Genomic DNA, 12,387 nt, shown 5'->3' on the forward strand with positions numbered 1-12,387 from the left:
CTGGGTTCTCAATTCTATTCCACTGGTCTATGTGTCTGTCATTGTACCAAATACCAGGCTGTTTTGACTACTGTGGCTGTATAGTAGGTTTTGCGATCTGGCAGTGCGAGACCTCATACCTTTTTCCTCTTCAATAGTACTTTGCTTTTCCAAAGTCTCTTTCCTTTCCTTATAAAATTAATTATTGGTTTTTCCATATCCTTAAAAAATGTTGATGGGATCTGGATTAAGATTGCATTGAATGTATAGATTGCTTTGGGTAGAACTGACATTTTCACAATATTCAATCTTCCTATCCACAAGCACGGTATGTTCTTCCATTTATGTAGATCTCTTATGGTTTTTTCAAGTAGTTTTTTGTAGTTTTCTTGGTACAGGTCTTTTGTGTCCCTAGTGAGATTTATTCCCAAGTATTTTATTTTGGTAGCTATTGTAAATAGTATTGATTTCTTTGTTTCTTTTTCAGCAATCTCTTTGCTGGTGTAGAGGAATACAACTGATTATTGTATGTTGATCTTTTATCCTGCCATGATGCTAAATCTCTCAATTAGTTACAGTAGTTTTTTGCTGAGTCTCTTGGTTTTTCTATGTATAAGATCATATAATCAGCAAATAAGGATAGTTTTACTTCCTTCTTACTGATTTGGATGCCTTTGATTTCCCCTTCTTGCCTTATTGCCCTGGCTAGGACTTCCAATCCAATGTTGAATAGAAGTGGTGATAGAAGGCATCCTTATCTGGTTCCTGTTCGCAAGGGGAATGGTTTCAGTCTCTCTCCATTGAGAATAATGTTGGCTGTTAGTTTTGCATATATACCCTTTATTATGTTGAGAAATGTCCCTTCTATTCCTATTTTGCATGAGTTTTGATCAGGAATGGGTACTGGATTTTATCAAATGCTTTTTCTACATTGATTGATATGATCATATGCTTCTTTTCCTTTGTTTTATTTATGTAATGGATGACGTTGATTGTTTTTCTAATGCTGAACCATCCTTGCATATCTGGTATGAACTCCTCTTGGTCATAATGTGTTATTTTTTTGATATGTTGCTGGAGTCTGTTGGCTAGGATTTTGTTGAAGATTTTTGCATATGTATTCATGAGGAATATTGGTCTGTAGTTTTCCATTTTAGTGATGTCTTTCCCTGGTTATGCTTTGCCTGGTTATATTAAGGTTATGCTTGCTTCATAAAATGAATTTGCGAGGATTCCATCCTTTTCCATATTCTGGAATAGTCTGAGTAGGTTTGAGCTGTTCAATTTCTTCTTTTGTTAGGGGTCTGTTCAACCTTTCTACCTCAGTCTGTGTTAGTTTAGGTAAATAGTGTGTGTTTCTGGAAATCTGTCCATTACTTCTAGATTTTCAAATTTGTTGGAGTACAGTTCTTCATAGTATCCTGATATTATCCTTTTAATTTCTGCTGGTTCTATTGTGATATTACCCAATTCATTTCATATTTGGTTATTTGTGCTCTTTCCTTCTTTTCCTTTTGTTAAATTTGCCAGTGGTTTGTAAATTTTATTCTTATCAAACAACCAACTTCCAGTCTTGTTGATTTTTTTCTATTGTCTTTCTGTGTTCTGTTTCATTTATTTCTGCTTGAATCTTTATTATTTCTTCGTGTGACTGCAGGTTTTTTTGGTGCTCTTTTTCTAATTGTTGGAGATGTTTTGTTAAGGTGTTGGTTTTGGCTTTCTTCTTTTTTGATGTGTGCATTTATTGTTGCTATAAATTGGCCTCTGATCACTGCTTTTGCTGTGTCCAGAAGATTTTGATATGTTGTATTTTCATTCTCATTTGATTCCAGGAGTTTTTTAATTTCCTTTTTTATTTCTTCCATTTTCCAGTCATTTTTAAGGAGGGTGTGGTTCAGTTTTCATGTGATTGCTCTTTTTCCATTGACTTTCCTGTTGTTGATTTCTAATTTTATAACATCATGATCTGAGAAGATGCTTTGCAGTATTTCAATGTTTTTAAATTCATTAAGTCTTGCTTTATGGCCTAACATATGGTGTATCCTGGAGAATGTTCCATGTGCACTGGAAAAGAATACATGTTGTGCTATTGTTGGGTGAAGTGCTCTGTAGATTTCTATAAGGTCAAGTTGGTGGATTGTATTGTTCAGTTCTTCTGCATCTTTGTTAAGTTTCTTTCCAGTTGTTCTATCTTTCATTGAAAGTGGTGTATTAAAGTCTCCTCCTATGACTGTGAGAGGGCTCTGGTAGCATAGTGGCTAAGACACTTGCCTGCTAACCAGACGGCTGGCAGTTCAAACCCACCAACCACTCCCCGGAAGGAAGGTTGGGCAATCCTACTTCCGTAGTGATACTGCCTCGGAAACCCAAGGAGGGGTCGCTATGAGTCAGGGCTGACTCGACGGCACATAACGACAACAACAACATGACTGTGAAGTGATCTATTTGTCTTTTCATTTCTGTTAAAGTCCAATTTATGTATTTTGGGACTCTTTCATTGGGTGCATATATGTTTAATATGGTTATGTCTTCTTGTTCAATTGATCCTTTAATCATTATATAATGTCCTAATCTCTTTTGGTGGTTTTTGTCTTGAAGTCAATTTTATCAGAAAATAATATTAGCACTCCTGCTTTTTTTTTTTTAATTGCCTTTTTTTTTGATATATCTTTTTCCAACCTTTGATTTTTAGTCAATTTCTGTCTTTGTCTCTAAGGTGTGTCTCTTGTAGACAACACAGTGATGGGTTATGTTTTCTTATCCAGTCTGCAACTCCATCTTTTGAATGATGCATTTAATCCATACCAGGGAAATTATCTTCTAACAGTATAATTATGGACAAGTATGGATTTGTTATTGTCATTTTGTTATGTGGTTTTTTGTGGTGTTACTGATTTCTTTGTTCCATATAATTTTCTGTGCTAAGCTTATTTTGTTTGTGAATTGTGTTATCATTTCCTTCATTGCTGTTGTTTTAGTATTTGCTAAATACTGTGCTTGTCTTCTTTTTTATTGTGATGCAAAGGTTTATCATTTTTGTTTGCAGTTACCCAGTGATTTATAATTTTCTCCCCAAGTTTAGAACAGTCCATTCTATCCTGCAATTGTCTTGACTTCTTTACCATTTAGAAGTTCTGTAACTACACTGTTTTTTCCCCTCTTTTTGTTTTGTAATTGTCCTCATTTGCCAAATGATGTCTCTGGTTCCCTGTTTACAATCTTGTAAGCTTATTTTACTTTGGGTACGTCCATAATAGGGTTGATTTCTGAGTTATGTCATCATGTGTGTTTTCATAGCCGGTTGTTGTTTATTATTATTGGTGAGCTCTGGTGGCGTAGTGCATAAGGCATTTGATTGCTAACCAGAGGGATGGCAGTTGAAACTCACCAGCCACTCCTCAGAAGGAAGACTAAGCAATCTACTTCCGAATCGATACCACTTCAGAAAACCAAACAGAGGTCACTGGGAGTCAGAATTGACTTGATGGCAGTGAGTTTTGAGTCCAAAGGATTCCCTTTAGTATTTCTTATAAAGTTGGGCTGGTTTGAACAAATTCCTTTAATTTCTGCTTATCAAGAAATCTTCTAATTTCACCATCATATTTGAGGGACAGTTTTGCTGGGTATATAATTCTTGGTTGAAAAATTTTCTCTTTCAGAGTTTTATATATACCATCCCATTGTCTTCTCACCTGCATGGTCTCTGCTGAGAAATCAGAGTATATTATTGGCTGCCCTTTGTAGGTAACTTTTCTTTTTTCCCATGCTGTTTTCAGGATTCTCTCTCTGTGTTTGGTTTTGGTGATTTTAATTATGATATGTCTTGGTGATTTTCTGTTGAGGTCTATTTGGTTTGGGATTCATTAGACTTCCTGAATTGATATAGTCTCATCTTTCATCATACCAGGGAAATTATCTTCCAACAAATCTTTGACATTTTTTCCTGTGGTTTTATTTTTCTCTTCCTGTTCTGGAATTCCAATTACATGTAGGTTATTCTCTTTGATGGTATCCCACATGAATCTTAGACTTTCTTCATTTTGTTTTGATTTTTTTTTCTGACTGATCACGTTCCAAAGAAGTATTGAGGTATTTGTTTTCAATCTCATTAATTCTGTCTTCCATTGATTTGATTTTATTTCTTTGCCCTTTCAATGCATTATCTATTTCTGAAAATTAATATTAATCTTCTGGATTTCTATCCGTAGATTTTGTATCACTTCTAATTTTTCATTTATTTTGTCATTTTGTTCTTGTATTGTCTTCCAAAATTGTTCTAGAGTTTTGTCTGTGTTTTTCTTAATTTTGTCAGTGTTTCCCTTGATCTATCTCTCAATCTGTTGAAGTACCTAAATATAATACTTTTGAATTCCTTATCTGGTAGTTCCAATGGTGCTTCTCAGGGATGTTTTCTGGGTGTGCATCCTGGTCTCTTGTTTCTCCTGCTTTATCTTGCTTCTTTGTGTGGATTGTGATGGTCTGTTGTCTCTGAGACATTGTGATTTTGTTGTATTTATATTTAGTTGGTGATTATATGTTGGAGTGATTTGCCCAAGATTTTAATTTTCTTTGGATGTGTCTGAGTAAGCAGGGTACTGTGCTCCTCTATTTGCTAGTTGGCACCACTATGCACTTAACACCTGTCTCCTGGTGGGTGTGATAGAGAATGAGAGTGGCTGCACAGATCTCTGTTAACTGTTTTTGAAGAACAGTGAAGGGTGTGTCAGACTCATATTGTCTATCATGTGTTGTTGGCCAATTGGTGTAGAAGGAAGTGGTGGCCCTCACTCAATAAGTGGGGCTGCAGGAGGTGTGGGTGTGGTTGGGTCTTATGGACATGGTTGCTATCTCCTGCTCAATTAGACAAAAACATCAATCAGAAAACCACCAAAAAAGTAAAAGCAACACACACCACATAAACAATTTCCAAAATGAGGGGAAAAAATAAAAAGAGGAAAAGCAATAAATGAAAGAAAATATTTAAATAATAGTTTTAAAAGCAAAAGAAATATGGATAGAAAAAAGGGGGAAAAATGCCACAATATCTGGAGAGGGGGGAAATAAGATAATAGAGTAGAGTAAGAGAATAATGAATAAAAAAATGGGAAAAATTCAAAATGAAAAACAAGGGATGGGGAAAACCACAAGAAAGAAAAAAATGGGAACCAGGAAAAGGGAAGAGAGAAGAAGCAAAAAACTAGAACCTGGGAAGGGAAGAAGAAAGAATAGCATTTGACTGCTAACCAGAAGGTTGGCAGTTCAAACCCACCAGCCACTCCTTAGAAGGAAGATTGAGCAATCTACTTCCGTAGTGATACCACCTCAGAAACTCAAAGAGGGGCCATTATGAGTTGGATCTGGATCTGACTCAATGGCGGTGAGTTTGGTTTTTTTTTTTTTTTTTTTTTTGTATACCTATGGGCTGGTGTGCATTTTTCCAAGGTATTCCATAGTTCTGTCGAAATTTTATTCTATGTAAAGTCCCATGCTAAGCCCTGTGAAAGATTCATTGATGAGTTCACTTTAAAATGCATGCTCAAGATAACTGTAGGCTAGGAGGATAAAACATGAAAATCCATAATCTTACATCAAAACAAAAATGGATAAGAGTAACAAGAGACATACCAGATAAACACTGGTTACATGAGTTGAGGGAGATATTTGAGCATTAAGACAAAAACAGCAATGTTATCCCTTTCAAGAAGCATAGCCTGCATTTACAGATGTTGTAGGTACTAAAATTCTGAGCTGAAAAGTTCCAGATTAACTTGGGAAATTAATAGAGCATTCCAGCCCTTGACTCTCCCAATTTTTGACCTGACATAAACCAGCCTCTATATCAACCTTTGGAATAAAAATATATCCTTACCTCAAGTTCTCTTCATTCCATATTTGGCTTATGGCTATTTATTTAAAGAAGAATAATTTAAATTTTCTTTAAAGTAATCTTTGCCTGGGATGAATATACCAGTCAGAGTTCATGATTGCAAACAATGGACATAGACTCTGGTTAATTTAAGCAGTAAAGAAATGTATTAGAGAAGAATTTGCTAATTCAGAATGGACAGAAAGACTGGAGAGTCTGGCTGGACAACCATAGTATCAGTGTCTATAGAATTAGTCTTTGTATTCTCATCTTTACATCTTCTGAAAGGACCTCTGTATCCATTGAGCTCCCACAGAACATTTTAAATATTATACAGCCATCTCATCACAGGAATCATCTGCTGCATATATTAACTGTGAACTCATTGATGGGAGCAACTGTGTCTTATTCATTCTGGTTAACCCTGTGCTTAGTAGAATGTCTATGCTAGAAGAACTGCTACCTGCCCTGTTGCCTACAAGCCAGAAAACTTTGTCTCCTTTTTATCTCTCATTCTTCATTTCTAAATCAATTAGCAAGTCCTATTCATTCTGCCTCCTTCATATCTCTCAAATAAATTTACTTCTTTCCATTCCTATAGCCATCAATTAGTTCACATCAGTATCATCCTTAACTTGTATTACCACAGCAGCTTCCTGATTATCTCCCTGCCTTTTCCAAAACTTGTACCACTCTGGTCATAATGCCATTTCTAAAGTCTAATCTGACCACATTATACATTTGTTTTCAAAGCTTTGATGATTTTCTCTTGCCCTTAGGAAAAAAATCCAAATTCTCATCTGATTTACAAAGTCCTTCATGACAAGGCCTCTGCTGTCTTATCTCTATTTCCCATTACCACTCTATGTTCCAACACTATCTAACTGCTCAGAGCTTCTCAGTGAACCAACACTCTCTGGTACCTTCTCTCTCTCTTTTCCATATTCTCTGGGTTCTTTGCCTTACCCACAAATGCCCATAGAACTTGCATTCATTTCAACCTTAGTTATTGTCACACTGGTTGTCTGTTTATTTCACTATACTATAAACTCCATGACAACAGAGTTCTAATGATTGGGTTCACTATTGTCTTCTCCAGTGCCTCAACACAATGCCTGGCACAGAGGTGGAAATAGATAAATATTTGTTGAACTATCAATGTAATTCCTTGATTAGGAAAGAACTACATCTTTGAGATCCTGATCAGAAAACAAGTTTCTATTCTAGTGAGATATACAAATAGGTAATCCATGATATGAGTTATTGCAGTTCATTTAATTGGTTTCATTTTGGACATTTAGGTTGCCAATGCTTTGTTATTGTAAACAATCTATAATAAATTTCTTTATGTGTTACACAGAGAGTATTTGAAATTATTTATTTGTTCAGGTATAATCTCCTTCATTAGTATGTAAATTCCATGAGGGCGAGGACCATGTTTCTTTTGTCTACTCTCATAAACCTAGTACAAGGTACAGGCCCTGGAACATGAGATTATTCAATAAATATTTGTGGCATTGCATTAACTAACCTTACATCTCATTTGTAACAGGAAAGGACTGTGTAATTCAGGCAAGAATAGATTCAAAGGAACTGTCCATAATTTTAAATTAATTAATTGATTAATTAATTATTTAAATTGTGATTTGGGTGAAAGTTTACAGAGCAAATTGGTTTTCAATTCAATAATTCATACACATTTTGTTTTGTGACATCCACTGTAGTCCTTCCAATGTAATAACACTCTTCCCACTTCCTCCCTGTGCTTGCCATTTCCCTTTGTTCTTCTTTCCTATTACTTCCTGCTTTCTGAGCTTTATCCCTGGGTAAATAGCCCTTTTGATCTCAAATGATTGATTGTTCTAGGGAGTGCATACCTCCTTGGTGTTATTGTTCACACTATAGGCCTACCGTTGGGCTGAAAGTTGAGCCAAGGGAGTAAGTACAGTTCCAGGCTTGAAAGGTGGAAAGAGTTATAGTCTCAGGGCTTTCACTAGTGTCTATCAGACCAGTAAGCGTGGTCCCTTTTTATCGTGAGTTTTGTTCCAAATTTTTCTCCCACTCTATCCAGGACCTCCTATTGTGATCCCTTGGAATTCTCCAAATCTTTAGCTTCATGAATATGTGTCTATTTTCCCTCTGTCCCACCTTTCCATCACCAAACTCTCCACAAATCAATGATTTTTATAAGGAAAATCATGAGTATATTTTTACTATTGTTGGTATACGATTTAAACCCTTAGTGGTTTTGAACTTGTATCCAAAAATAGTGCTCAGCTTTACTTAGTATCCTCGACAGTTACATTTGAGGTTTTGCTCATTGCCTTCTACCCACTACCTCTGCAGTGCCCACCAGGCTATAATGAGAACAAATCTGTTAAAAGAGGAACTAGAGGAACTGAAAATTAGTATGAATACTTCAGAAGAGCAGAAAACCACGATTGTAGCCCAGAACAAGCAACTAGTAAGTCATCCAAGTGCTTTGAAATTGGCTTAGCGTTTATATAAGCAAAATACAAGAGAGTTTATTTGGGGACCAAAATCAGAAGTCAGGAGGCTGATATATGAATTGGTAATACCGTAGAAAAGTAAAAACGAGTAGAAAAAAAACTCCATGGTTTCCTTTTCAATCAAGATTAAAATTCTTTACATATCAGTCAGTCATGTTCACAGTGGTTTGAGAAAATCTCTGGAATACCTTTTGAAGTTTGATAGATGATTCTTAAATATTTGGGACTAAAAACCACTTGATTTTTAAAAACACTTCTCCTTTTTCTCAGCGTTTAAAAAAGAATCATATCTCTCAGTACTTGTAAGTTATCAAGAAGTTTCATAAATCATCCCTGAACTAAATAAACCCAGGTGTATTAATTTCAGAGCAACAAGTCATTTAGACTAAGCTTTAACTCACACTCCAGAAAAATAACCATTTTTATTGAGAATGTTGAATTGTTACCTAAAACATTAGTAATGGTCTTCAAAATCCTGATAATTCCATTGATATTCCAGCAATGTTAATAATGATGAGGGACAACTGAAAGTCATTCAGACAATTAAGTATCAGATGTCAAGCTATTTTTAGAGTCTGTCTGTAAGTTATTGCAAGGCTTGAGATCCAGCTCTGTTTCAGTCACTTATGACATCTTACAAATATTACAGCTTTTTAGTGTGATAGTAAAATGTGGGGACTAGATACATTGAGTGCAAGGTCCTGAGTGACTCAGCAAGTCTCTATGAATGCTTACAGAAAGACTCATTATGGGGTTCATTGGGGAGCTTCTATTCCAAGACAGAGAAATGATTTACAGCCCACACTTGGGAATCAGATTGAATAAGTTCAGATCCTGGTCCCACAGCCATAAACTTTAAGCAAGCCACATAACCTCTCTAAGCCTCAGGTCCTCGTGTGTAAAATGGAAATGACAGTAGTGTCTAAGCTGGAAGGAGTACACAAACGTAAAGCATTTGCTACCTTTCTTCCTAGTGCATGATAATATTAGCTGTTACAGTTAAAAATACAGAGTCCTAGAAATATTATCCTAATCCTTTGCATTTTATAGTGTTTTACAACTTCAAAGGAATCTTTAATATTTTGTCTCATAGAAATACCGATGAAGTAGAAGCAGAAGTTGCTATACCTTCATTTGTTTAAATTATTATTACTTTTTAAAACAGAATGGTAGGTAAAGTCCAGAAGGATTTTGATTGCTCCAAGTCATTTGTCTAATTAATTGTGAAGCTAGAATCAAAACCCAGGTCTTCTGATTCCAAGGATATCGTGTGTGTGCATACACACATGTATTCATTCTTATATCAATGAAGTCCTAGCATGAGATGTTTTCCCTTACTTTGTAATAAAAGGTAATACCAATTGGCTTTTAAAATACAAGAAAATGCCTATTAACAAATATAAATAAATTTAAACTCCAAAAAATCTTTCCCCTACCCAGTTGCCCCCACAACATTGTTAACATTGTTGGAATATTGCTAGAATTATCATTTTTTAAAAACTATTACTAATGTTCTAGATAATAGTTTAACATTCTCAATTAAAATAGTTCTTTCTCTGGAGTTTGAGTTAAATTACTCAAACCAGAGTAAAGAGATTTACTGCTAACATTTTAGCATATATCCTGTCCTGGAATATTTTTTTTTCTTTTGATGGGTCTGGGTTATTAATTGTAAAATAGGTTTTGATGTTCATATGTTCTGGTAACACTGAATCTAGGAATAGCCACAATTTCAAATAGAGAGTCAGAACTCTGTGATTTCAAGGTGCTGTTTAAATAGCAGAGTTCATAATTAGCGGCCATACCTGGATGGAAAGAAAGTAGTCGGGGGGAATAAAAAAACAAACAAAAAAACCATGTTGTTTCTTTTGTTTCGTTTTTCACTTCCCAACTGTCATAGTTAGACTGAGTTAAGGAGAAGAATGCCTTCTCACAGATTCCCAAGAAACTGCAAGCCAAAGGTTTAACACTGTGTTGAAAATATTTTCAAATGAGGCTTTTTTGTGTGCGATATATTAATGTCATAATTGAAGTAGATAAAGGGAAAGAGTATCCATAGTCTTACAGGTAAATCTGTGGTATTTTCATGAACTTCTCAAATACTTATAAATTACTTTTCTCTTTAATGAATCAGAAGACAGAAAACCGGGCTCTGATTCTTAAGATTAAAATTCTCCAAGAAGAGGTATGTTGAAATCATTGAACACTGGAACAAACATATGTAAACCATACAATCATGGGCGTGACCATGAATTAACTAGAAACCATGTGAATATTCAGGAATTTGTGGGCCAAAGCAGGCTGATTTGTGAGATTATGAGTGAGGAAAAATGGATAGAATTTTCATGTATAGACAGATGTACCTCATTACCTCTGTAATTATCCATGAGAGAAATGGGATGAAAGGAAGTTAGATTTAAGATTAAATGAAATTAATCCATTTAAAAAATATCCAAATCAGGAGGCAAAGCATAGGCATCATCTGATAATTTTCCATGGAAAGAACACTGAACTTGGAGGCAGAAGCCTTGAGTCTAGGACCCAGGTCTTCAGTTCACTGAGAGTATGATTTTGGGGAAGCCATTTTATCATCTCTGGGTTAATAATACCTACTCCATAGGGTGATTTTGGATATTAAATAATGCATGTGAAGCCATTTGGCAAACTGTAACGTACTTCATACATGTTAGGAATTATCACGATAATCTCTAAAAAAAAAAGAATAATTGCATGTAATATTTTTTAAGCAACAAAATTAGAGAATTGGGAAAACAAGTAACAATGCTTATTATTAAGTTACTATATTGGAGGAAAAATTCTTTATAGATATATTTTAAACATAAAATGTCATCTGCAATTCTTGTTTTGGCTCTATATAAGGCTTTCAGAAGTATTAACTTGTGCTGAATAATATGAGTGGTTATTGAAAATGTGGGCCAAATGGATATTCTGAAAAAAAAAACTCATAGGGGGTTGGAAAGCAACAAATGAAGACTGGAGATAAATTCTTCAGTAGGTTCAGGCACAGTGCCTGAATCAGTGCCTAGCTGCAAGGCCAGGTTCTCATGAAAGCTATTGAGTCAATTCTCACTCAAAGTGACCCCATAGGACAGGTTAGAACTGTCCTACAGGGTTTCCAAGGCTGTAAATCTTTGCAGAAGCAGACTGCCTCATCTTTCTGTGTCAGAGAAACTGCTGACCTTTTGGTTAGCAGCCAAATGTCTTAACCATTGCACCACCAGAGCTCCTTTCCTGAAAGCTAGTGTTTTACAATTAAGCTCTTAAAAGATCTTCCCCCATGTATTTAAGGTGAGTGACTATCATCCAAGGATTATACTAAACCAATTTCAAATTGAAATAGCAGGAAGGAGATTTAAACCACTTCATTATGAGATGAATGAAGACAGCAATGCAGTTGTTGAGCTATATTAGAAAGTACTCATAAATATCACTGCTAACTAAGATTCCTCTAGGAGACAAAAATCTGATGCATTGTAGAGAAAAGCACTACAATGGTTTTGATAGTGATTCACTTCATTCATTCATTTCTTTATCTAACACATATCCATTGGGAGACTTCTAATGTGCTAGGCACTATTTTAGGTGCTCAGGATACAAACTTAAACAAAATAGCACGTGTGTAGCTGGTATGTTACATGAGCATTAGTGCCAAGGAGAAAAGAAAGGCAGAAAATAGGAACAGGGGGCTATGATGCAATTTAAACTAGTGTGCTTAGGGAAAGCAGCACTGAAAAGTTAACCATTTGATTACAAACTGAGAGAAAGGGATATCTGTAGGATGAATTTTCCAGGCAGAAGAAACAGCAAATTAAAAGTCTTGAGGCTGCAGCTTGCCTGATCCATTTAACAGACAGCAAGGCCAGTGTGGCCAGAACAGAGAGAACAGGCAGCAAGAGAAGAGGTCAAAGAGCTGCAAAAAAAAAAAAAAAATTGTTTCAGACGTGCAGTTTGTAGGCATTGTTAGGATTTTGGCTATTATGTTGGGTGATGGGAGCTACTTCAGGGTTTTAA

The 12,387-nt window shown here is 35.5% G+C and overlaps 1 protein-coding gene across 1 annotated transcript in view; it reads left to right on the forward strand.

Annotated features, from left to right (window-relative positions):
- The window catches only part of IRAG2 (inositol 1,4,5-triphosphate receptor associated 2), a 117,384-nt gene that overhangs the window by 13,907 nt on the left and 91,090 nt on the right, over positions 1 to 12,387 (forward strand). The window contains exons 7-8 of the mRNA XM_042782176.1: positions 8,192 to 8,309; positions 10,490 to 10,540. Coding sequence (XP_042638110.1) covers positions 8,192 to 8,309; positions 10,490 to 10,540 — 169 coding nt within the window. The remainder of the gene's footprint in view (positions 1 to 8,191; positions 8,310 to 10,489; positions 10,541 to 12,387) is intronic.

This window comes from Orycteropus afer, unplaced genomic scaffold (assembly GCF_000298275.1).
Source record: "Orycteropus afer afer isolate SDZICR_OR568_19922 unplaced genomic scaffold, OryAfe1.0 scaffold00254, whole genome shotgun sequence".
Classification (NCBI taxonomy): domain Eukaryota; kingdom Metazoa; phylum Chordata; class Mammalia; order Tubulidentata; family Orycteropodidae; genus Orycteropus; species Orycteropus afer.